Below are 27,498 nucleotides of genomic sequence, written 5' to 3'. Positions count from 1 at the left end.
TCTAAGAGATGGTAAAGGGAAGATGCTCCGGAGCCTCAGGGAGGAGAGAGGGGTTGATTTCTGATGCTATTTGATGTGAGCCAATTAATTTGTTGATCGTGAAGAGGATATTATGAGGGTTTTGAATAGGCCTCTTTGAGATATGATTCATGTGGTTTCCTGGCCAGTGGAGTGACATTGTCTCACATTAGATAAGACAGTGCCGCCCCACAGGCAGTGAATGAAGGGCCAAACAATTTACCAGTGGTGGACTGCTTCATTGGAGGCTATGCAAAATCATGAACCCACACATTGCCAAAGGAGCCAGGATCATATTGCATATGAATGTGTTACTGTTAGCTCTGTATTTCCACCTTCTTGTACTTTCACTGCCCTCTGTAGTAACTAGAGAGGGAGTAGGGGTATGATATTATTTTATTGGACCAGCAAGTAGTTGAAATGTTACAAGCTTTCCAACCTCTCGGGAGCCTTTATTGGGTATGGCAGAAATACAGGAACTCCAATATGATATACCCTCTGTATACATCATTGCCGTGATTTCCTTTTCAGGTCCATAGTGACTAATCAAGTATCAACGGACAGATTAAATCCTCTAGGGAAAATGTGGCCAGTTGCACTTAACAACAGTGCGACCTAACACCGCTCACCTCAATAAATGCAATGATAATATGAGATATGGACGGTCCATATAGGGAAACATAAAGCATCGATAAAGACAAACAGGATGATGGCAGAATCATTGGCCAATTTTGGGCTTTTATTTGTATCCATCATCCTACAGTGATGGGAGCGGCTACTATGGGATATCTGTACCTGGTTTCCAGTTAATAACATACCTACCAAACAATTGTGTTATTAGACGTTACACTACCGATCTGAGTGCAGTAAATAGGGTTCTTTTGGGTGATTCTGCCATCATCCTGTTTGTCTTTATCGAGGCCAGGTGCACTGCCCTGGTATATGCGATTGTTGCACATTATTTATTTATAAAATGTGTTACCAGGAAGTAAAATACATTGAGAGTTAACTCTCGTTTTCAAGTATGTCCTGGGCATAGAGTTAAGATGACAAATACATGGTTACATAAGTGAACAGGGTACACATTATATACAAGACATAGCATGCACAGTTAGAGATAATATATATTATAGGCGTATGTAACAGTTACAGACCATAGTAAAATGTGAGACAGCTTTTGTTTTGAAAGAACTGGCGGCTGTGAGAGTCTCTGGTAGGTTGTTCCAGTTTTGGAGTGCATGGTAAGAGGAGGAGCGGCCGGATACTTTGTTGAATCTTGGGACCATAAACAGTCTTTTGGAGTCAGATCTCAGATGATAAATGCTGCATGTGGTAGAGGTGAGGAGATTGTTCAGATAGATGGGTAGCTTGCCCAGGAAGTATTTAAAGGGAAGACAGGAAAGGGGAACTTTGCGACTAGACTCAAGTGATGGCCAATCTAGTTCTTTGAGCATTTCTCAGTGGTGTGTGTTGTAGTTGCATTGGAGAACAAAACAGCATATTGAATTGTAGAAGGTATCAAGTTTGCTAAGGTAGGCTTGGGGTGCTGAGACATATACTATGTTCCCATAGTCTATCATTGGCATTAACATCTGCTGTGCGATATGCTTTCTGACCAGCAGACTTAGGGAGGATTTGTTTCTGTAAAGCAGGGGGGCGCAAACTTTTTTCCCTGGGCCCCCCTACCAGCAGTCCCCTCACTCCCGCGCCCCCCCCCTAACCCCCACTTACCTGCGCTATGGCGTCAAGTTGCCATAGCAACGTGATATCACATGACCACGACGCCGCGTTGCCATGGCGACGCAGGAAGGAGGTCGCCGGAGCCAAGGTAAGTAAAGGTTTAGAGAGGCCCTGCAGCTCCCCCGGCACTTAATTTAAGTGCCTTCAGGAAGAGCTCGGGGCCTCTGTAAACTCTGCGCCCCCCCGCCAGCAGTCTCGCGCCCCCCCTGGGGGTCGCGCCCCCCAGTTTGCGCACCGCTGCTGTAAAGTACAGCTAGTTTGGCATAGGTTTTGGATGTCAGGGTATCAATGTGCATCCCCAACGTTAAATGGGAATCAAACCATATGCCCAAGTATTTAAAACTAGTAACAGGAGTTAGGGTGGTATTAGTGTTGGGAAATTGGAAGGAAACGGCGCTACTGCGCATGTCCGGAAAAAAGCTCCCTGGGTATTCTTCACAAAACTTTATTGGACACACACAGGGCTACACCAGCATCTCCCCCTCTACGCGTTTCACCCTTTCACAGAGGGCTTCGTCTCCCTCCAGTATCAAAGTATCAAAGAGTTTTATGAACTCAGATAGGAAAGTAGAGCACAGAATCAGGGTCGGGAATTTAAATCGATTCTGTACCTAGGGCAGTTGGTAAGGTCAGCCAGAAACTGTTGTGGGTTAAAGTTTCTAAATGTTCTAGTGAGGAGAACTTTAGGGCTTGATTGGGGTGGTTTAATTTTCCTTACACAGTACACTATTGCATGGTCACTGAAAATGTCAGGAAGGATGCCAGAGGATTGGATTCTGATGGGATTTGAGGAGAGAATCAAGTCTAGCAAGGAATGGTTGTGAGATTTCAGGTTTGTCCGTGTGGGTTGGGAAATGAGTTGCGTTAGGTTTAGTGACTTGAGTTGTATCTGGTTTTGTGGTTTTTAGGGTCAAGACAATTGTAGTTGAAATCCCCAAGAACTAACAGCTCACTCTTGTCATTCAGAGAGGAAAATGGAGCCAAGAAACTGGGTGATATCAGTCAGGGACTGGAGAGGGGCTTTAGGGGGGCGGTAGATGCCAGCAACAAAGATAGGCTTGCAATAAGATTACAATAACACAATTAACTCGCTGGTGATCAGTTTGTTTTACATGACATTGCAAACTAAATGAGTGAATAATGTATTTTTCATGGCATTTACAGTGCTACAAGAGTGACTAGTGTACAGGAGACAGATTGCTGTTTTAAAGCTTGCAGCAGAGTGGCAGTGCTAAGCAACTCTGGGGTTGAATATGCGCTGCGGTCACCTTATTTTGCAGTTGACAGCATTAAGTGACCCCTGGTGCATCATGAAGCTGGTGCACTGACTGCAGGATATTAGCTGACACTGAGAAATACCAGGGGGCAGAGGTGGGAGGGGGTGGGTTTCTCATATATCACCAGTGCCAAAGAACCCCTAGGAGGAAATTAGAGAGGGTGGGGGTGGGGCAGTTGTTTAGGAGATAAAACAGACATATATGGGGGTTGGCTGTGGGCATCCTAGTAAATGTCAGGGGACATGCAGCGTATCCTCTATGATCAGATGGCAGGAGTCCAGGCTGCAAGAAATGACAGGCAGCCAGTGCAATGCAAGCTGACACTCGGTGCGTCTGTACCGAGTCCCCACCCCCTACAAAGTGCCCAGACTTAACGCTTTGTGGTCCTGGAGGAGACGTCACACTATGCTTCGCGCAGCAGTGTGTGGTGGCAGCAGAGGGGTTAAGCCCCCTCCCCCTGCTGGTCTCTGTCCAGCCACACAAGGGAGTGACCTGTGCTGCTCTGACAGCTCCCTAATACCTAGCAGGACACCCCTTCCAGTCCACGCCCCCTGCGCTCTGATTGGCTGTGGCGCCGGTAGTCCTCGGCCTGATTGGCTCATCCCTGCACCCCCCCTCCTCTTATCGAACCTTCAGAACTCCGAGACAGACAGTATTCTGTTACATTGTAGCAAGATGGCGACTGTCATTCACAACCCCCTGAAACCGTGAGTAGAACCGGGCGCAATCCGCGTGTTTCCGTATGAAAAAAAGGCGCCTTTCACAGTTGGAGCCACGAGGAGTCCCCGGCGGGCTGCGGGGCTCCGGGCACCGACTCCTCCTGTCTCTCTAACAGCTTTTATTATTCATGCTGATTTATATTGTGCTGAGATCTCAGGGACATGGCAGAGCAGGGCTGCACGCTAGGTGCTGGAGATGGGTGCACGCTAGGTGCTGGAGATGGGTGCACGCTAGGTGCTGGAGATGGGTGCACGCTAGGTGCTGGAGATGGGTGCACGCTAGGTGCTGGAGATGGGTGCACGCGAGGTGCTGGAGATGGGTGAGCGCTGGGTGATGGAGATGGGAGCCAGGGTCTCTGGCACTATCTGCATGTTAAGGAAGGTGATGTGCATGGGGAGGTTGGTGACAGTATTGAAATGCATGCTCTCACCACCACCACCAAGTTTAGAGAAGTTAGGGAAACCAGGGTATCAGATTTGGGGATCCCAGACCTTGTGTTTTTATAAGGGGTGCAATCATATAATCTTTTTTTGCGCTCACCTAGTAGAATTTAGAACTTCTCTTATGGTGAATGGATTGTGTGTGTGTAGGGGGGGGGGGGTCACTCAGGGGTGCATGAACTATTTTTTGGGGTTGGTGTGCTGTACATATAAAAGCAGAAACATACATAACCATATTGTAAAAATGTATAAACTGGGGGGGGGGGGGGGCGAGGGTTGAGGTTGCAGCACCCCTCTCCCCCCCCCCCCCCCTTAGTTACAGCCTCCATGGGGTAATTTAAAGATTGCTGTGCATTTTTAGCCATATGAAACCCTCTGCTGCACAATGAAATGTGACCTAGCCAGCTCATTTTTGGCAGTGTTAAGGGATGCCATGGTCACTGCAATTTTGGTTTTTGCCCTCCTACCCCCACCAAAAGTATTTTTATAATTAAAGATATGGGTAGTAACTCTTCCCCCCCCCCCCCCCATAGCTCCTAGACCTAGTGTATATTTATCTGTGTAGCCAATGCCACAAACACACTGTCCTATGGGAATTCTTCGCTTTAACAAGCCCCAGTAGCATGGCCATTACAGTCCTCCTTTGATGCACTTAAAATGTTTTGCTCATTTGTCTTCTTTGCAGGCTGTAATAGCGTTTTTAGGACCTGCCTAATAACTAAATAGAGATCTGTTTGCAAGCTACTTCCTACCTTCTCCATTGTAAAATGGGTTAATATGTGGGCTCTTTGAGCAGTATCTCTCGGAATAGCTATCTCATGGTCATTCATACACCTCCATATTATTATTTGTATTTATTATTGCTAATGTACATGCACATGTATAAGGTAGGACCACAGCAATGCTGAAAAATAGTATTTGGAAATACCAAGTGTTCTTTTCTGCCTAAACAGTTACGTTTTCTTATGTTTATGTATTCCTGTCCAATCACACACTGCACTTTACATGGTAATAAACTACAAGGGTAACAGCACCAAAATAAGTTATATGGCAGAACATATCTTCAGCCCAGCAGAGTTTAGAATGTAGGATGTTTTATTTACTCTGCAATGGTATGTCTTTACGAAAGCCAGTATTGTACCATCTGGTTAACTCTGTGACTTTTTTTTAGGTAACGGTTTCTCATGACATTGTATTAGTTAATGAGTTTGCCGATCACATTCTATTGTTCCTCCTGGGGAGACGAGGTGTTTGGGGGGATGGGGCGTGATTGGCATTTGATTTGGCTGAATGGTTTGTGCTGTCAGAATACAGATAACATTGGAATTACCAGACTCGGATTTGTCACCTTTTTGATCTTCTGAGCTCCTCCTGTTGGAGACCCTGAGATTTATTTAAAATACATGGGCTCACGGATGGTGTCCATTTAACACTTTGGCTGCCAGGTGGGCCTACATGGCATAGCAGTGAAAAGGTTAGAACATGGGAGTTAATATTTTGGGATAGAAGGAGAATTACCCCCTTCTGTATATGAACAGACAGGACTGTATAGTGATATGAACCATATTCCATACACACCGACTTCCAAAATCTTCCAGACTTTGTTGTCAGTGATTCTTGCGCGTGTTGCCTTGTAGCCGTTGGTAATAACCAACTGGAGAGGCCTTTACCATAGGACAGTTTCCATACAAGAATGTGATGCATTTTGCAGGGAATCTTGGTTATGGTAGAAGGCTGTGTGTGGATGGTCACCAAATAAATTAACACACAAGACCTGACAATTTTTAGAATTATTTAATATATAAGCGATTAATTCTTTGGGTCTGGTGGTTTTAAAGGGATACAGTGTATCAATATACACTGCGTCAATCATGTTCTGTCACAATGTAGTTCACAGAAGTATCCAAATTTTACGTGAGGATTACATAGAAATATGGGACAAGGCAGTGACTTTGAAGCAGGGCAGCCTGGTTTAATCCCAGTGTCGGCTCTTTGTGTGACCTTGGTCAAGTCACTTTATTCCCATGTGCCTTGGGATCCATAAATAAAATTGTTAGATCTACGGGGTAGGAACTCCTTGTGCCTGCAAAATACCACGTTCAGCAATGCGTACACTGTGGGTGCTGTATACAGAAACATATCTTGAATTCATTCCTTGCAACTGTAAATGTGAGATATTGTAATTTAACATGTCACTAGAGTGCAATGTTTGGTTTGGCTATCACATGGAAGCAACCCCTCCCTGTAACCAATGAAAGTGAGGAGATAAAAGTAAGGCTGCAAGTGAACTGCAGTTCGTGGAAAAATAGGCGCTACAAACTTTCGTGGCTTAATAGATTTGGTGGCCAACACCTACATTTCTAACTTAACATTATAACGGAAATATCGTCCCTAATTGTAAAACAAAATTAGTGTAAAAGATGGGGGGGTGAGGGGGAAATAATTAATGGGTTATATAAAATGTTTTTACCATTGATAATATCCAGCACCAACTGAGGTTTTTTTTACTTTATGACTTGCTTTTGGAAGAGGCAGAGGGTTGTTTAGTTAATGCCATTGTGCTGCCAGAGTGGCACATCCTCCCAGCAGTACTTTTGCAGAGTGGGAGGGGAGCACTTATTAAGGGGGTTCCATCAGCACAAAACCCTGCGTCAGGGCTCTGTGAACACTCCAGTACTGCTCTGTCATTACAATAAATAAGAGATGTCAAATAATACTAACAGACCATGTAAAAGTATATATAGATTAGAGGTGGGATGGTGGCAAAACAAAGGCCCTATAGTCTTGTGCAGATTGACTGATATGGTTTCTTAGTGCTTGCGCCTGTATGTATGTATTTATTACACCCACCAAAGCTACAGCACCAAGTCATAATAAGGGTACGATTATACCAGCTCCGTCTGGGCGTGCACGTGATCTGGTGATGTCATCGTTGCGATGCGGCTGAGCGACGTGCACTGTAGGCAGGAGAGACAGTGAGCATGGCGGAGGTGTGGTCGTGAGCGGTTCGCCCTCATTGGCTGAACGGCTCATGTAACGCGACCGTTGCCTGAAGAAAACAAAATCCCGGGTCTGTTCTCCTGTCTGCCGCACTGCGGTGTGTCTGCGCGCGGTATGTAAACATTCATTGGATTGTAGCAATTTGATTTTGAGGTGCGCAGCGCGGTTCCGCTGGCCACTCTGGGTATAATTACTGCCTTACAGACGCACACGAAATGTCTGCTACCCTCTTAAGGCCGTGCGTTTAGTGTCCGCGACCGCCAACAGGATGGGTGACGTCGCCGTCGTTGCTAGCGAAAGTTATATTTCGCTTTGTGGCGGCGCGGGCGTACTTGTATTTGATTTGTTCAGGGGCTGTCACATGAGGCGACAGCCCTTGAAAAATCAAATATTTCCAGCTTCCAAAGTTTACGTCGCTCTGTCGCATTGTCGCCGTCGCGCTTACTATAAGCGCACGCGGCGGCTATGTATTTGTTTTTGGGCGACGTCGCCCGTCGCGGGCACTATACGCACGGGCCTAATACTTTTGAGCTACAAATGTTACCAACCAATGGTATTGATTCTGTTATATGGATAGAAAATAGAAATCGCTTTTTGCCCGGGGCCTGTAAAATGGAAAGGGGCCCAACTGGGTGTAAAGTTCTGCAAGTTACTTTATTCCGATGTGGACCTAATGTAAACAAATTGGCTGTATGATCTTTAGAGCATTGATTTATTGTTGTATTTTTACAATGCTGCAATATAGGCAGTACTTGATTCGAATAGCGTTTACTTTTTACATTTTTTGGTGGTTCATATCTTTTTAGACCACGCTTTAAGCGCTGGAGTAGTTAGCTGCCACCAGACAATACTGTGAATTATGTGTTCATCACCAAAACTTTTCTGACATAACGGACACCCAAGATGACAGGCCCCATGCAGAACTCTGTAGTATGAAGTTGCTCTAACTATATTTAAGGGTTGAGGTGACCTTTGGTCTCACGGTATCATACATGGTAACGAAATAAAGAACTGAAATGCAATTTAGACTAGACACTGCTTTCAGATCTATGTAACTGATTCTATTTCCCAACACAATAGTAACAGATATAGTGCTGAGTCTTGGGATGAGCTAACAACATGAAGAGGGTCTGGTGACCAACTACATATAAAGCAAAATAATTCCTATGATCTGATCAGAAACTCAGTGCATCGTTTTCTATAATAAATACACATCTCATTTGGTAATGTAGATTCCATCTGTTCTTTTGGAAGAGGTTTTTGGAGTGTGTGAATGTCAGATATATATTTAGGTACATTGATTGTACTGCCACATTGGAATAGTTGTATTACAGCTTAGAATCAATGCTATTAATACTGACAGTCGGTTGTATTAATACTTTAAAATCCATTATATTATCACATTTGATGATGTATTATTGATCTTTTTAGCCTGCCTCACAATGTTAACAAAGTAGCTGTGTGTTTTTTCCCTAATAAGAGAGCAAACGGATGATTTTATTTAAGCTTCTTGATCTACAAGAACATTAGCCACATTGATGAGGACAATTGGTGTATAGCACTTTATATATAACAATATGCGCTGTCATTGTCCGTGGTATACTACAATGTGTCAGACTAAAAGTGTTGTACAATTCCTTTGTTACATTTTAGGTAAGTGGTTCTCTAGGTAGCACGGCCTCGTACATGGAATTTTCTGAGTCCAAGCTTAAAAATGTGTTAATTTTTCGTTTGTGCACTTTATGCAGTGTTTATTTCTTATTTATATATATATATATATATTTTTTTTTTTACTTTTTTGTGTTGCGGAAACCTATTATTATATTGTGAAATTCTGAGATCAGATGCATTATAAGGATCCCCAACCCTCTCTAATAGTGCGCTTGACATTAGATGCATTGTAAGGAACCCCAACCCTCTCTAATAGCGCGTCTTAGGTCAGATACATTGTAAATCCTTCTGTATTTGGTACAATTTTCAAATGACCTGAAAATTGCAGGGAACCCTTTAGGGATGTCCACGATAACTCCTGTTGAAAAACAGTGGTGTACAGGAAGGGCAGGGATCCCAAAGAGTAAATCCTTATTTAGGTTGGGGTAGGTTGGGGGGGAGTGGGGAACAATGAGCTTTTGAAGAAGAAGATGATCAGTGATGATACTTTGTATAATCCACATTTGTAAATGAAAGAAGAGCATGATCAAAAACTGTGTATTTTAGGAAGTTGATTTTATATCATCAGTCTTCTGTGTTCCGATAGAATAACATTTTTGTAAACAGATCTGACCTGCTAACTGAGACAAGATCCTGGAAACATGTACAAGTGGTTAGATGATGCTGTGTGTTCATTGTATCCTCACTTGCCCTTCCCTGCAATGAAAGACAGCAGTGTTTTTCCTCTATTCACATCACCCATAACCACCTAACCACATCACCCAACTCAGAAGATGGCAACACATACTAGAACTTAAAGGTCCATTACCTTTTTGGGATTATATCCATATTCGGAAAGTTATCAGATTCACCCATCACTGTCTGACCTTCCAACCAATAGTAACAGAGCCAGTTGGTTGCAGTGTGGAATAGAGGGGTGAGATGCAAAAATCAGCTGTAGGTCAATGATGGCTCAGAAATCCCATACTGGAGGGATATTCCCATTACCAGCCTTTCACTCCAAAGTCTCAGGAGGCACCTTAAGCAGGTGGCCCTCCATGTCAGTCTCTGGCAGGATCCTGGGTCCTCTGTGTCCAGGAAATATAGGTCTCTGGGTGTCTTGATCTCAGCACAGCCTTTGTGCTCAAGACAGTGTCTGTGTGCAGGCTTCTCTGCTCTCCTTCTGTCAGCCCAAATGTGAGCTAAGGAAAAACTCCTGTGTAGCACACAAGGCTTTTTACAGAGCTCTCATTAGTCCAGGTGGAGACTAGTTAATTGAGTGGCTGCAATCAACTATCTCTCTGCTGGATTCTCAGAGCTCTGCGTTATTTAAACAGGGATAAGTCCCTGTTACAGATACATAACTATAAATTCACCATTTCCCTAAACGTAATAATCCGTTTACATTTTTTTTTGCCAGTCTCCATTTTTACCAGAATTTGATCCCCAATGTTTTTTTTTGTTGTTTTTTTTAAATACAGTATTTGAATCCGGGTCCCATAGAGTTGGATCGCTCTATTTTCAGCTCTGAGTATTCCCCAGTTCCCAAGATGAGAACAGTTTTAGGTGCTGGTACGTTTCCTTGGTATTTAAATATGGATCCCAAGTGGTCATCCAATTGGAAGCTGCACCGTCATCTTATACTATTTTTCTTTGACTCATTAATTAATAGAATCCAGAAAACCGGACCGGGACGTGGTCGCTGCTGGTTTGCCACGACCAAATGACCGGCGGTATTCGGCCACAGTTGGGGTAAGGGGTTAACTTTAGGGGGTTTTAGTGTATGTGGTAAGGTTAGGGTCTTACCTTAGCAGCAAAGCGTCCAGTGGTGGAGTGTCCCGGCAGCGAGGTGAGTTTACGTCATTTGGTTGCGGTGAAACGGCCGCGACAAAAGGTCAGACTGCCAGAAAACTGGGACATATGCTGCAGAAAGACTAAAGTTTGGAATGGATTAAAATCCGCGTTGGTTTACTTACAAAGCCGTGGCTTTTTTGGGCATGTATATGAAGAATGGAAATCACTGTAATTGTATTTATTTGTACACCTCTTCCCCAGATATAGTAAGTACAAAGAAAGATAATAAGCCGGGTGTATATATATTACTAGCTGAGAGACCCGGCGCTGCCCGGGACCAAAACCTCCCGCTCCTTCCTCTCGCCACCCTCCCCCCCCCCCCCCCCCCGTTCCCCTCGTGTCTCTCCGCCTCCCCCCACCCATGCGCAGCAGTGGTCCTCCCCCCCCCCCCCCCCCCGTGCTGCTCCGGTCCTCCCCCCCCCCCCTGCGCAGCACACAGTGCCACACACACCGTGAGACACACAGTGCCAAACACACAAACCCAGTGAGACACATACACACAGTGTCAGACACATACACACAGTGTCAGACACACACACACACACAGTGTCAGACACACACACACAGTGTCAGACACACACACACACACACAGTGTCAGACACACACACACACACACAGTGTCAGTCACATACACACACAGTGTCAGACACACACACACACACACACACACACACACAGTGTCAGACACATACACACACAGTGTCAGACACATACACACACACACAGTGTCAGACACACAGTGTCACACAATCACACACAGTGTCACACATACACACACACAGTGTCACACACACACAGTGTCACACACACATATACACATACTCACACACCCAGTGTCACACACATACTCACACACACACACACACACACACACAAATGTCCTCGGGCATCCACAACAACTGCAGTGAGGACCCGCCCGTTCCCCCCACCGGCGGACACCACCCACCTCCGTCCAGTCTCCGGTGGGGGCGGAGCATGCAGCGCAGGCCGCCGAGCGCACGGCAACCTGGAGCAGGCGCGAGGGAGGAGGCTGAAGTGCCCGATGAGCGGGAGCAGCCGCAGCGTGCGCGCACCGCCAGGCCGCTGGAGCACACGTGCAATTGACAGGGGGGCACTGGGGAAAGGGGTGGGCGGCACCGGGGAAAGGGGTGGAGCGACACAGGGGGCAGTAGGGGGGTGACATCCGGGGTGCATGGGGGTTCGCTACCCAGGGGGGGGAGCAGGTGAAGGTGATACCCGGGGGCAGGGGGCCTCAGCGGGAGACAGGGACACAGAGTGGTATGACCGGGGGGGGGGGGGGTGGGGGTTGGTGGTGGGGGAGAGGTGAGGCCGGCGTAGAGGAGCGGCGGGTGGTAGTGTTGTGACTGGGGGGAGGGGGGTTGGTGGTGGGGGAGAGGTGGTAGTGGTGTGGATGGTCCTGCTAAGTGAGATTCCTAATCCAAGTGAGGGCAAGAGGTGCAATGTGAGGGGTGGGGTGAGGGGGCGGGGGGTGCGTCCGTGGCGAATGACACAGGGGGAACACAGGGCCAATCACGCAGGGAGAAGGCATACACACACAAACATTATTTCAGACTTATAGATATAGATTTGACTGATCATGATTCTTTTTCAGTTTTGCTTTCCAACTGTTACATTTCCCTTTCATGTTTTCTCCATGTACTAAAACAAAGCTTATTCACTTCCCTTTGATGATGAAAGGTGTGTTTAATTCTGTGCGCCTTGACGTGACCAACTTGACCTGTCCTCACTTGACCAGCGGTGCTCAACTCCACTCCTCAAGAACCCCCACCGCCCCCGTCTGGTTTTCAGGATATTCCAGCTTCAGCACAGGTGGCTCCGTTCACTGATTGAGACATCTGTACTGAAGCTGAGAGATCCTGAAAACCTGACTTGGTGGGGGGTCTCGAGGACTGTCGGTGAGCCATAGACAAAGAAAATGTGACCAGAAACCACTGGTTATTGCTGCGTTCGCACCGTTCCTTGGTTCTTGTATTCTGGGAACGAGGTTCCCAAAGCCTCCTTGGTACTAACTAAATGAACTCCTTCCCATCAAAGCAATGCGTTGCAGGCCTTTTTAGTGGGCAAGGGTTTATTCTTCCTAAACCCCATGCTCGAAGGTTTTTGTGATTTACCAATACATTTCCTCTCTCTATTATTACCATTCATTGATGTTGGAGTTGGGTAATGTACCAATATGGAAGTAATATTGCAGTAATAAGACATGAGAAGTCGTATTGACATTTTCTTATTGCGGTGAGCAATAGGGAATCATTGATGTTTTACAGAGAGCTGGTGATTTTCAATTTAAGACGCGGCAGTTTTAAAGATGACCAGGCTGCCGGCGCATACGGGAGACGCGGGCATCACTGCCTGCCTCCTTCCCTCATGTTGGCAGCAATCCTACCTCACCCCGAGTAAAAAATACGTTCACATTTGTAAGAAACGTGAAAACTACATTTTTACGTCATTTATTTTGAAAAAAAGGTTTTCAAATGTTCCTTTTCGTCTTGATTTTCCAGCAGATATGTATCACAATCAATATCACTCTGATGCATTTCTTAACCCTTTGGATGTCCTATGATGTGATGGGGTCTGACACTGGGGGGGGGGGGGGCTTTGACATTATGGGGTCTGACACTGGTGGGGGGGGGTGGCCCATGACATGATGGGGTCTGACACGGGAGGGGAGCCAAGATTTAGGGTTTACATCATGGGCTTTCTGCTCGGTTCCTATGGGAGATGGCGTTCTGCACTGCAGTGGCGCGCTGACCTAGCCAGCAGGGGAATGGAACACGACGACGCCTTCACATCTTAATTTGTGACCCCACAATCACATCATGGCTCCGAGGTGAGGTCACATGGCCGCGATGAGCCGGAGGGGCGGTGGCACTCTGGCACTCAGAGGTTTGGTAGTGTTATCCTGAGTGTTTTATTGTTGCGCAACCGTAGTGGCTGTTTCCCTATTTAACCCTTTATTGCTGACTTGTGTATTTTGGCCTCCGCTTTAAATAATTAAATAAATACATAAAATGGGGATCTACATGATATAGCACCAAAGACCAGCTAGGTTTGAGTTATCCAGGGGTGCTCATGCACTTAACGTAGCTCAAGTAGGAGCATTGTACACATTGGTGATAATTGATTGTCTGATTGTCAGTTCAATGAACAATGATTAATTTACTTGGTGTCATTTTATAGACTGACAAGGACAAGCAATGCTGTCTGGGGTAATGAAGGACTGATTTCTCCGAGATGCATTACTGGGGCATTCTGCGGAGTGTAGGAGTCTGCTGAGTCGGCATCACTTTAATAAACCACTTATTGAGCAAATGGTTTAGCCAGGTTATATAAACTATTTATATTTCACCAAAAATACAGTTGGAGGCAGAATGGTGGATGATCATTAATTCATCTCCAATGATTCCGGACCTTCTTTAAAAGGATAAGTGAGTGAACATTTTCTTGTTCATCCTCTGCCTTGGTCTTCTAAAATTTAGCTTATTTTTGGCTTTTCACAGACCTTCACATTTTCCAATAGTCTTCCTGTAGCTTTAGTGTTCTGTTCACGCGTAATAATATTAATTATAATATTCATCATTCTGTTCCCTCTCCAGTGGAGCTGAGATTTTAAAACGATTTTCTTGAAATCACAGTAGGCTGGCAAAAATAGGGTTATGTCTATAATATTTGGGATAGATCTTCTTTTATTTCATGTGCACTTATCCTTCTGTGCCATATTTACCTGTATTTCATTCAGGACCATATTGCCCATATTTACCAAGTGGTGCTATGTGAGAATGCGCCTGAAGACCCTTTCCAGCCCATTCATTTGAATGGGCTATAAAGTGTTTTATGGTATAGCACTGCTTGGTAAACATGGGCCTCTATCTGGAAAGGGTTAAGCTGCCGAAGATATCACAAGATCAGCTGCAATGATGCCAATGTCGCGATGATGTTGTATACTAGTGTAGCCAAGTGCCCCTGGCTATAGCCTTCTACTGGCCTCAACACTATAAGTCCTGATAGTAACAGGCAGTGTTGGGGTTACTCCAGCACAGGGCCTAGCCTGCAGTTGCAGGCTGGATGGGTACTATGTTGCCTTATCCAGGGGCAAGCCTAAACCAGCAGTCGGAAGTGTCATACCTGGGGAGGGTACTGACTGGGTCACATGTATATGGCGTGATGCCTGTCATTACCTAAACCTGCCCTGTTATGGGGCGGTGTTACAAACCCTTCCCCCTGGGTATAAAAGCTGACACTCCACCACATTGAGGTTGTTGAGTATTGGACAGTGTGATACCCTTTTCCCTACAAGAGGGTCAAGGAGATTGGGAGGGGCTCTGGGGGCCTCAAGCCCTTGGGGTCTGCTCCAGGGCTGGAGGACGATCTTGCTCTTGTACAATAAACCTGCCGTTGGACCAGCTATGGCGTGTGTGTGGTTATTGGAGAGGAGTATATCCTGTGGGGACCATCCTGCATCCGGCAGGATCCTCATGGGATGGAGGCGCTGCACAGTAAAGAGATGGAGAAAGCCTGCCCTGTTGCTGCTCCCAAACTGCAACTGCGGAGCCACTCAGACCTCCTGAACCAGCAGGTGACCTACAGCACCGAGGACAATAACCATGTAGTGGCCAGATCTTCCGTGGCAGGGGGGGAACAGGTGCTACACCAGTTTTCCGAAACTGACAGTAGCGGCTGTTTTTAGAAACCCCTGCAAAATTGTATTTTATATTAACATTCATTGAGACTAGAAATGTACTGCATCGTTTCAATGAAGTATAGAACATTGGTTTGGTAAGTAGCACTGTACTTTTAAGCATCAGCCTTGAAACTACAGAAGTGTAATTCTCTAGATGGCATTTACACCAGATGGCATCAGAAAAAGAGATATACGTGGTCTTAAAAGCCTAAGCACAATTGCATCATTGAAAAATGTTTTCGTGAAATTTATCTCCTAGAACTTGTTCACTTGCAGAGTAATCGGCTTGTTTTAATTAAAAGGTTTGGTATCTTCTTCACCGTTTTTTTTCTGTCTGACGGGCATAAGTGATGGGAATGGAAACTAGACAACTTTGCACCTAAGCAATTTGCCCTCTACTCAAACTGATGTAATGCTGTAATAAGTTTATTTTTTTTTGCTCATTGCAAACGTATAAAATTGTATTGCCAACTACTCTCGTGAATCACAGAGTTAGAACTTTCCTTTTAAACCTAAGAGATCCTTAAGTCAGGTGTGTCTGTGTCTGTCTCTCTTGTGGGCTTTAAACTTTGTCGCACAGCTGTGCGTCTGTGGTTAAGCTGCCCGAATGTAAGTGGCGTTCCCGAGTCTGTTATTATGCTTAGCAGATCCACATGAACTAGAGGTAGTATTTTTATGTTCACTTTGGATGTTGTTCCTCTGGGCGAGGCATTGACTTTATCTAACAGAATGCCTTCAAGGGTACCCGTTGCTTAGCGACAAGAGCACCATGTTTTGTACTGGTCAGCTCAAGGTTGGGAGTTTTGATAATTCATTGCAGTCTTTCAGTAGTTGGCTAGGAAAGCCTCTTGAAATGTATTTTTACCACGGGTGAGTGGGAAGCATAGGAGATTGTTTAAGAGCTGCTGCATTTTCATATCTTGAGCACACCTGTTTTCTTGGATAAGTAGTTGCAACTTGGTATAAGGATTTTGTTTGTTCGTGCTAATAATATGGAAACAAATTATACTGTGGATTCGATTCCCACGTTTTATAATTTGTGCAGCCACATCTAGTATGCAATCACAGCAGCATATCCCTGGTACTCTCATTCTATGGCAGACCCTAAAACAATGTTATTACAGTACTTACTGTACATATGGTAACGCTTCAGCATTGAGAGATGGTGTCCAAGAGCACAGAATGTATTTAACTGAAGCTTTTATATTTACGACTAACCCTTTCATCCCTATGCCTCACCTCCCTATAAATGATGGAATTGTAATTAGTTTGTATACTAGAGTGTATACCGTGCCTTTTATCCAGGCTAGATCACAGATCATTTAGAAATAGACTTTGCATGCAGGCACCACTTACGTGGAAAGCCTTCATATAAATGTGTTCATTGCTCATTTTAGAAGACTTCAGTCATGAAAATATCTGTTCAGTTCGCAGGTCACATTTGAGATGTAATACAGTGAAAGTTATCCAACAATTAGCAGGCTTTGCAGCTTCTATGGTTTATTTAATGATTGACTATACTGTACACAGTTTTTTTTAATTTATTTATTTTTAAATTGGGACACAAAAGCCATGCGCCAATGACAGCCTGCATATTTCCTGTAAATAAAAATATCACTTGTGAGCACAGTCACACGTCTTACTGTAGACAGGTTTGCAACCCTGCTTTTCCCTATTATCTCTTAGCATACAGTGCTGTAAGTGCAGCCAGGGATTCTGGGAAATTATATGCAAATGAGCACACAGTGTCACCTTTTGCTTCTTATCCATTTTAACATGGAGCCCTTTAAGCTTCACGGTGCAAAGCCAGTATAACCATACTCTGTGATGAGACCCAAAAGCTCAGAACCACTGTCTGTGAGTAGGTTTACTGACTATGCAAATCTTTAACCCAGGTTGTGCTGAAAAGCTGTGTAATGCGGCAGGCATAAGCTTATAGGGGTCCATGTTAAAATGGATTTGAAGTAAAAGGTGACACTGCTCATACTTCCCAGAATCCCTTGCTGCAGTAGAAGTACTGTAAGTGAAGAGAGAATGGGGAAAGGCAGGGTGGCAGACCTGGCTGAGGCATGTGACTGTGCTCACAAGTGATATTTTTATTTGCTTTACAGTATACGGTGGAGGTTTATTTGTCACTTTTCTACCCACCATAATTTATATAATCTGAGGTTGAAACATATATATTTCCTGTTAATTCATCAGTCTGTTTTCCCACTTGCGTGTAACAGTAGCACAGCTGCAATTATGAGCCGTATTATAGCATTTTACAATTCCTTATATAAACACAGATGCACTTGATAATCAGAACTTTTTGTTGCTACATTTTATAGGAATTTATCAACTGTTAATTTACATAGGCTACAAACTAGTGCTTCTTGGAAAATAAATGTCATTTTTTTCATTCTGAAAAAAGTGTCAAAGGCCAGCAGATATTTATGTAGCAAAAAGAACACTGTCTTTTTTTTTTTTTTTTTTTCAACTTAAATTTTTTATTTTGTTCAGTACATAATATACATACAGTAGATAATCTCTCAGCCGCGTACCGTGACAGTTTACTGCATGTGACAATTCTTCTGTAAATTGGTGGACGTCTTTGGACAAACTGGGAAGACCGACAGACATACTGGGGGGGGGGATCTCCGGTTAGGACCCGGGGGGGGGTGGGAGGGGGGGGGGGCGACAGACAAGGGGGATGGAAAAGGGGAAGCGAGAAAGGGGAGGGGGGGGGGGGAGTAAAGGGGAGGGGGGGGGGGGAGTATGGGGGTTAGGGGGATCTCCTTCCGTGGGTCCGCTTCTGCCTCCCCCATACTGGTTCTCTGCGTCTGAGGACTTTCTGCGTACCCCGTAGGACGTCCGGTTCGTAACTGATTTGTCTCTCTCATTGTCTTGTGTGTCCCTTCTTGGTCCTACGAGGTGATGGGGTGGGGGGGGGGGGGGGGGTGGGCGTTTCTATCCTAGTGTGTTGTAGGTTCCGTCAATAAGCACTCCCTTAAGGGAGAACGCATTTGTTCCTATTAAAGCCAAATTGAGGACCTCTCCACTCCCCGGATATCTTTCTGGGCTAACCATGGTGCCCATACTTTTTCAAAATTTTCGCCAGTGTCATTGACTAAGCTTGTTAGCATTTCCATCTGGCATACCGTCCAAATTCTATGTCTAATGTTTGAAATTGAAGGGATTATGTTTTGTTTCCATCGTGCTGCAGTCTCCCCCCTCATCGCCATAGCAAAGTGAGCTATCAGTTTGTTTTCGCCTTTAGTGAACCCGGTTGCTGGCCTGTTCAGGAGGAACAGCCATGGGTCTAATGGGACGGGTTTACCTGTGATTATGTTCAACCAGTCTTTAATTGAGTCCCAGACTGGGACGATTTTGGGGCAGGACCACAGCATGTGCAACAAGTCTGCCTGCTGTCCACATTGTCTTGGACACAATGGGGAGTAACTGGGCAGAAATTTGGCTAATTTAGCGGGAGTGTGGTACCAGCGCATCATTACCTTATATGCATTCTCCCTTAAGGTTGTACACATGGAGCTTTTAGAGGTTGCCGTCACTATCTTGGTCCAGTCATCTACCTCTAGCTCCTCACCTAGGTCTGTTTCCCATTGGGTCATATATCTGTTTTTTTCCTTCACTGTCTTGCTAGAACCGGTTACCTCCTTATACATCTGCGATGTAAGTCTCACCGTGGATGTCCCTGATCGACAGAGCTTTTCGAAGTTTGACATAGGGGACTTTGGCTGAACTTTTTGATAGAACGCCCTGATCTGGAGGTACCTAAAGATCTCGGCATTAGGAATATGGTGGTCGGATTTGACTAATTCGAAAATTTTTATGCCTTGTCTCCCCTCCAGATCCACCAAACGCTTTATATTGTTTTGTTTCCAGATAGAGAAGTTTGTGCTAGATTGGCCCGGAGCAAAGAGGGGGTTATTCCAAATTGGTGTCATACCCGATGCCTTGCTAGTCAGGCCACACTTAAGCCTGGCGCCTGCCCAGATAGATAGCGAGTTGGTCATTGAGGATAACGGCAGTTTGGTGCTATTGCGCACCTTCTTGGGGTACCAGATCAGATGCTCGAGTTCCAATGGGGAGCATGCCTCTCGTTCTACCGCGACCCATCTTTTAGAGTCGGGGTCAGTGTGCCATTGCACAATTTGACATAATTGAGCCGCTCGGTAGTATGATAACAAACAAGGTACCGCTAGTCCTCCCGCCCCTGTTTGTGTGCGCATTATCTTTTTGCTCACTCTCGCCTTTTTGCCTCCCCAGATAAACTTATCTATCTCAATTTGGAGGGAGAGAGTTTCCTTCAAATTTAACGGCACTGGGAGCGTTTGAAAAAGATACAAAAGGCGAGGGAGCAAATTCATTTTTACGCAGTGGATTTTGCCAATCCATGAGATCTTGTTTTTAGCCCACTTATGGAGATCCTCTCTCAGGGTCCGCATCAGTTGCGGGTAGTTGGCTTGGCCGATGGTATTATATGTCCTTGTGATATTGACTCCCAGATATTTGATTTGTTGCTTCTGCCAGCGGAAATTGAAGTTAAGGGCAATTAATTTTTCTACGTGTTTGGGGAGATTTATGTTAATGGCCTCCGATTTGCTCTGATTTATCTTGAACCCGGAGACCCTGTTGAACCGTCCCAATACCTCGAACAGGTTCGGCAGAGAGGTAAGGGGCCTGGATACTGTCAGGAACACGTCATCCGCATAGAGTGCCACCTTATGCGTCTGGTTTCCGATGGCAATACCTGAAATATCTTTGCTATCCCGGATCTGGGCCGCCAACGGCTCCATACACAGTGCAAAGAGGAGGGGGGAGAGCGGGCATCCCTGTCGCGTACCGCTCTTAATTTGAAAGGGGTCTGAAGCGAATCCCTGGTGGGTCACCCTTGCCGACGGGGTTGAATATAGCGCAAATATAGCTTTTATTAATTTGTTGCCCATTCCGAACGCTCCAAGCGTGGCCTCCAGGTATGGCCAGTCTATCCTATCAAACGCTTTTTCCGCATCCAGACTGAGCGCCATAACTGGTATATCATTGTGATTGGCTATTTCTATCAGATCAATAATTCGTCGGGTATTATCCGATGCTTGTCGACCCTGGATAAACCCGACTTGATCTGGGTGCACCAGTCTGGGTAGGATTAGACTCACTCTATTGGCCAGTAATTTGGAATAGATTTTGATGTCCGAATTAATGAGGGATATAGGCCTGTAGCTCTTACAGTCCTGCGGGTCTTTCCCTGTCTTGTGTATTACTGAGATGGACGCTTGGAGCATTTGGCTCGGGAATGGGGATCCGTTCAACACTTGGTTAAACATACGTAGTAAGTAAGGGGCCAATTGTTTCCTAAACTTTTTGTAGTAAAGATTCGAGTACCCGTCTGGGCCCGGGGCTTTAGAGGGTTTCAGGTTTTTCATAACCTCCGCTAATTCCTCCATTGTAAAATCTCTGCCCATCACCTCTCTGTCCACCTCGCTCAAACAGGGTATATTTGAACTTGCTAGAAAATTCTCCAGGGCCACCTTGTTCGCTGGTGATCTGTTTACTTTATCCCCGTCATATAATTTTGCATAGAAATCTTTAAATTCCCGTACAATTTGCTTGGGGTTGGCAGTAATTTCCCCTGATTCACGTCGTAACGCTTGGATACTATAATTGTGCGTTTTAGAGTTAATCATATTGGCTAGTAAGGTATCTGGTTTGTTTGCTTTCTCGAAAAATCTTCTCTTTGACCAACTTAACGCTTTCTCAGCCTGGGAGGTGAGCAGAAGATTCAGCTTTGTCTGGGTGTCTTTAATTTGTCGCAGGGTCTCTGCGTCAGGTGACCGCCTATGTTGTTCCCAGTGCTGTTTTAGTTCTGCTTGCACCTTAATAATTTTTGCGTTGCGCTCCTTTTTCTTGCGGGCTCCCATACTAATCAAAACCCCCCTCAGTGTTGCTTTGTGTGCCTCCCAGAGGGTTATGTGTGAGTCAACGCTGTCCTTATTTTCACTGAAAAAGTATTTAATCTCCTCTTTGATTTTTCTCTCAAGGTCTGGGATCTTTAGGAGGGAGTCATTTAGTTTCCAATTTGCTCTTGGCCTTTCCAGCCCTATCTGCGCGCACCTTAGCTCGATCGGTGCATGGTCCGACCATGAAATATCATGGATCCCTGTGTGGGTGACCGCGGAGACCAGTCTGCTAGAGATAAAGAAGTAATCGATTCTACTGAATGAGTCGTGTGGGTGTGAGTAGAAAGTGTAGAGTTTTTCTAGCGGGTGGCTTTCTCTCCATGCATCTATTAGGTGAAGGTCTTTCAGACCTTGTGCTAGCGCGGAAGATCGGGGGTTGGTTCTGCACTTATGGGGACCTGAGCGATCTAGGGTTGTGTTCATAGCCACGTTGAAGTCCCCGCCTAGGATTAGGGCTCCTTCGCTAAACTTTTTTATAATGCCGAATGTCTTCGTAAAGAATTCTGCTTCATGGGTGTTGGGGGCATACAGCGTGGCTATTGTTATGGGGAGCATGTTGATGGACCCTATGAGCATCAGGAACCTCCCCTCTCGGTCTTTCTTTACCTTATCCACTACTAGGCCTACTTTATTATGGACTAGGATTGCAACCCCCCTTTTTTTTTCTGGAGCGGAGGATAGGAATACTTGATTATATTGTTTATCAAAATATTTGGGCGCACTAGAGGTACTGAAGTGCGTTTCCTGGAGTAGGATGAAGTCCGCTCCCTTTTTTTTGTAGTCAGTGAGTGCTATCCTTCGTTTGCATGGTGAGTTTAGACCCTTAGTGTTATGAGATATAAAGGTTAGAGGCATGTTGTTGTGGGGAACTGACCTTGTTTTACTAGTGTTGCTCTTGGATGTATCGGGTCGCTACGGCGCCGCTTCTGTTCCCCTGCAGTACTCAGTTCTGTGCAGGGCTTCAGCGGGGGGCCACTCGTGGAGGAGACAGTGTGGGGGGGGGTGGACACAGTAGGTACTTGGGACACATAAGGGAAAAGAAAAAACATGTAAACAACATACATCAACTGGGGAGATTGATCAGCGGCATAGGACCGCCGTCTCTCCCTTGCCTGTGGGACTACGGGTCTCTGGAACACGCCCTCTATCTTTTTCCTCCTGAAAAGGGCCGTGTTGCCCCGCCTCGTCCCCAGGACTTCCTCGGGTTCTAGGGCAACTGCCCCATCCCAAGGGTAGACACGCATGACGACTGTAGGACCGCCGTCTCAGCCGATGAACTAGTAACTTTGTTAGTCCAAACCTGACCTATAAACAACCTGCATACGTAAGAAATTGCATGTAACCTACAACTCTGACCTTCTATCAGTAACTTCCAACAACTTGACCCTCCTTCCTCTGTAGCCCCCCTCCGACTTGCCTCTTGCATTGCCTATTAGGCCCCAATCCTCTGCTGAGTCCCGTGGTTATTTACCCGTTTTTTTTTTTTTTTTCCCCTCCCCCCCAACATCCCCCGTCTTCCTGTCTGTTTTTGCCTCTTATTTCCACTTTACCCTCTCAGAGCTCTGTATTGGGGCCTCCACCTCCCGCCCCCCCGATGGCCTATGGCTACCTTCATTGCTGTCCCTTGCCGCTCTCTATTGCTGTGTAAGCCCCTGCTGCAGCGGGTGTTCCCGTCTTTATCTCCCTCCCTCCCTCCCTAGCAGGATCCCATTACTGCTATGGAGGTGACAGCATGAATAGGGTGTATGCCGTATGTCTAAGAGATGTCCTCAGGGGGCTCGCCCGCAGGGGTATCCGCGGGAGGGGTGCCATCTGGGGACGTAGGGGTATCAGCGCGGTGATTAGAGGTATCAAAGAGCGAGAGGGGCGGGAGTGTCATTGAGGGAAACGCCAGTGGGAGCAACAGGGGTGTCCGCGCAAGGATCAGGGGCGGCCGCGGGAGCGGGGGTGTCAGTGAGTGGGTTGTCCGCCCGTGGGGTGGCTTCCGTTGCCCTCTGTGCTATCTTGTTTATCCCCCCTCCTAGGGCCCCGCCCCTCCCCGTCTGCGTGCGCTCTATAAGTGTGTCCCTTTTCTCTTTCGGCGCCGTGTAGTGCTTGGCCTCCTCCAGGGTCGCCTTCCGGGTCCCGCCTCTTCCGGTCCGTCCTGACCTCCGCCATCTTGGTTGTGGCATCTCTCCTCCGTCCCTCTCGCGCGAGGTGCAATCTCCTCCCTGTTGACGTCATCCGTAGCCGCACCTCCTCAGTTGGGCACCGGAGCTGATTCAAGATGGATGCCAGTCTCTCTCCGCTGCCGTCGGGGGATCAGGTAGATGTTGCAGCCGGACCAAAGGGCCTTGTCTCTTCTGGGCTCTGGGGGGGATGCCGTGGGGGGGTTTAGCTGTACAGGGGTCTCAGCGGGACTGCTGCGGGTACTGTTTTAGCGAACAGAAAGCGGGGGGTAGGGAGGGGAGTCAGCAATAACTATGAGGGAACCCAGTCTCTTTAGTAGTCCAGTTACCGTGGACTGCGGGCATGATTTTTCTTGTTGGATCTTCCCGCCTCCCGCCATATTGGATCCGGCGCTGTTCTGTTTCCCGCCACCTCCTCTGTAATTTTGTCCTGTAAGCCCAGTTTAGTGAGGAAGGCTCCGCCATCTTCAGCTTTTTTTATTGTCGTAGATGCCCCGTTTCTGGACACAAGAAGCCCAAAGGGGAAAATCCAGCGGTATTTAACCCCTTCATCTCTGAGGATTTTAGTAATTGGGGTAAGTTGTTTTCTTTTTAATAGTGTTGTGGGGGAGATGTCTTGGAAAACTTGAATTTTGTGCGATTCAAAAGATGGATTATTGCGGGTCAGCTGGGTAAATAGTTCTTTTATTTTAAAATAATGGAAGCGGGCGATGATATCCCGTGGGGGGTCTCCCGGCTGCGGCCTGGATCTCAGGGCTCTGTGACACCGGTCCAGATGCAACTCTTGGGCCGTCCTGTCCGGCATCAATTGGGTTAGCCACCGGCCCACGAAATCCTCCGGGTCAGGTTCTTCTTCGGAGACCCCTCTAATTCTCACGTTATTCCGACGCTCTCGGTTTTCAGCATCTTCTTGTTTGTCTAAGAGGTCTTGGATAGAGTCCTTTACCTGGGCTAGTTGTTTGTCAGTTTTATGGAGGGACTTTACTGTGGTGTCCAGCTTCCTCTCCAGGGTGTCTGTTCTGTCGCCAATGCTGCTGATGTCCGCTCTCAGGGACGCCACTTCAGCCTGCAGGCATCTTTTAATATCAGTGCAGAACTCCTGCATATCGCGCCTCCGCATAATTCTGTTCCCGCTATCTTCATCCCTCTCTGCCTCTGAGTCGGACCCGCTTGGCGGGGGGCCCTCATGGCTGCGGGCGCGTGGCTGATCTCCTTTGCTGTAATAGTCAGTCATTACTGTGGAGGGGCGCTTCGATCTTGTCCCTTTAGACATCCTGGAGGTGTCCGGGTACGTTGTGGTCAAATTTCGGCGAAATCCGCCAGGTTTGGATGTATTTATTAATTAATTTGTGTCGGCTAGAAACGGAGCTGAATGATCAAGCAGCCATTCAGTCCGTTGTCGCGCATGCGCATCCCGAACACTGTCTTTTTAATTTGAGTATGGGTCTGGCATGATACTTTAATTTGATGGAGCATAAAGGAATCTCATATGGTCAGAAAGTATTCGGTATCACTATACACTGAAGAATGGAGAGTTGTACCGTACCCTTCATACAAATTTTTATAAAAAAAAAAAACAAAAAAAAGATTTACCAGGAAGTAATACATTCAGCGATCTCTTGTTCTCAAGTATGTCCTGGGCAGAGTTATAAAAAACACATGGTTACAATAAAAGAACAGGGTTATACAGTCACTTCACAGACATTTCATGTACAGATAAAGTAGGAAAATTGGGTACAGGGGATAAAGGGCTTGTGAGTTTCAAATAGAAATAGAGCAGCTTTTACATCAACTAACATCAGCAAATGGCTCACGCCCTTTGGCTGCGCCAAAGGCTGTGCGCCTTTGGGGCAACGCAGATGTACACTGGAGTGGGTGAGGTTGAATCTGATGCATCTGTGAACAAAAAGATCTTTCCTTTGTGTCCCCATGGCTCATTAACTGGTGCGCTAAATGTGCAGTCCCATACAGCACAATATTTACTGCAGCAAAGATAAAGTACTACGGCCTATTCACTAAAGGGGCTAAGCTTTAGCCAAGCCTAACTCCCATTCACATAAAAGGGTGTTTGGTGAATATGGGCCTAACTCCCAGTCACCCTACAGTGAATATCGACCCATGCCAGGTAACGCCATCTTAATCATTGTGTATCTTTTTTCTTCTTTCTAAATGATGTAAAGATCTTTAATTGCCTTGTTTCTAGAGAAATTCATATTCTTTTGTAGGTCGTGATATTTTTTAATAGACCAGCATGCACAATCCTACTAGATAAACCTTGGCGATTTCATAAGTATGTTCTTTGTGTGTGTGTGTGGTGTGTGTGTGTGGTGTGTGTGGTGTGTGTGTGTGTGTGTGTGTGTGTGTGTGTGTACTGTAGTAATGTGGTAGGGGGATTATTATAAACTGGGAAGTGCTTCGATATGGTGAGTTGAGCTCTAGTGCATTTGTATGTTTTAAAGTTGTACTTGGCTGCTAGTAAGTGAGACAGCTAGTGTCCTGTTTTGGGGATGTGTTATACCACATGTTGGCATTGCTGTCAGATATTGTATGTTGGTGGTGATCATCCTGATTTTGTGGTGCCTGTTCTCACTGCATGAGAAACACCACATTGATGGATTAAATGGGAAATTAACCATGTTTAAAGGTCCAGCCTTGTAGGTCAAAACGAAGGAAAAAGCACATAACAATATAAATGGTATTATTCTGCAGCCACAGGGTTATATGCAGGATATAAGTATGGCCAGATAGCTGAACTCATCCCTCTTGAAAGCACACAATGTCCTTTAGTATATTCTTAACTTCATTGAGAAAGTCACAGCAAAATAAAGGGTGCTTGTAGATGTGGTGAGAGAGTGCTTCTCTGTGACGGTGCTTTTGTATAAGGGAAGGTCAAAAACGGATGGCTTGCAAAGGAGTAGGTAAGATAGGTGTGCTCACTCCGCCTGCTTGGATGGAAAAGGAAGTATGTGATTCCTGTCACACAGGAAAAGTGGCTGGACTGTGCTAACTGTGAACACAGACAGGGGAGTTTAGGCAAATCATCTCAGCTAGGAGGACTAAAGAGGTTGTCAGGGCAACCAGCTATTAGCAGTCTGGAGGGGGAAATGTATCAAAAATGTAACAGTTTCCACATGCACTGGGAGTTACAGATTCAGGGAAAGCTAACAACCAAAATGGATGAGGCTGACAGTCAGAGCTGCAAATGGAAACAGAAAAATAACAGTCCTGTTCCAGGACAGGTATACAACATCCTGTTCATGTATCCATCATCATTAGCAATGCTAAAATAGTATTGTATCACTCAAACTTAATCCAGTTGATTTTATGTGGGGAAAATGCGAGCCATCTTAATTTTAAATCCATGGTTTTTGGAGGCTGATGTCTCTGCATTGCAACATACGAAAAATCACAGGAAAAAAAATGGGGTAGAGGACTCCAATCACCCGGTGCTACAGAGCTTTGTAATAACCCACAATAATAAAAAATGATAAAAAATAAGTATCTAACTGCTTTTGAACCGGGTCACTTGATGTGAAAAATGCGTGCTTGAGGCTGTATGCATAAATCCCCTAGATGGCACAAGGTGGCAGAGTTGTGCAGAGTTGTAGGGGGGGAGTCGTGAAACCACCCCCCTGACCTCTCCAGTCTCTCTGTACTAAATTATCCTATAATGCCTGGGGCAGCTCTCATGGGGCAGCAATGGTACTCACTGTGAAACCACCGGTTCTGTGTGCTCCAAGCTGATTATGGCAAGCAGAGGGAGTATACCTGTTCCGGTGAGGAGAGGCAATTCAGCGGGCACCACGAGGCAGAAGAAAAAGTTGCTGAAACTGGACTGTGCTGTATAACAATTCTTTAATAAAGCATGATTAAAAAGAGGGGGGACGCATACCCCTGCACCTCTAACGCGTTTCACCCGCAAAATGGGCTTTTTCAAATTTTTTTTTGAAAAAGCCCATTTTGCGGGTGAA

General features: G+C 45.9%; 1 protein-coding gene across 10 annotated transcripts in view; it reads left to right on the top strand.

The window, feature by feature from the left end:
* The window catches only part of DPF3 (double PHD fingers 3), a 195,111-nt gene that overhangs the window by 24,752 nt on the left and 142,861 nt on the right, over nucleotides 1–27,498 (top strand). Inside the window, exon 1 of one of the 10 annotated variants that reach the window (XM_075614226.1) lies at nucleotides 3,650–3,742. The exons of the other annotated variants lie outside the window; for them this stretch is intronic. Coding sequence (XP_075470341.1) covers nucleotides 3,711–3,742 — 32 coding nt within the window. The 5' untranslated portion in view covers nucleotides 3,650–3,710. Of the gene's footprint in view, nucleotides 1–3,649; nucleotides 3,743–27,498 lie in introns of those variants that run through there. 10 annotated transcript variants of the gene reach the window in all.

The sequence above is a fragment of the Ascaphus truei genome, chromosome 9, assembly GCF_040206685.1.
Source record: "Ascaphus truei isolate aAscTru1 chromosome 9, aAscTru1.hap1, whole genome shotgun sequence".
Lineage (NCBI taxonomy): Eukaryota > Metazoa > Chordata > Amphibia > Anura > Ascaphidae > Ascaphus > Ascaphus truei.
Note: the sequence above shows the minus strand (reverse complement) of the source record. Positions and strands in the feature narration are given on the sequence as shown.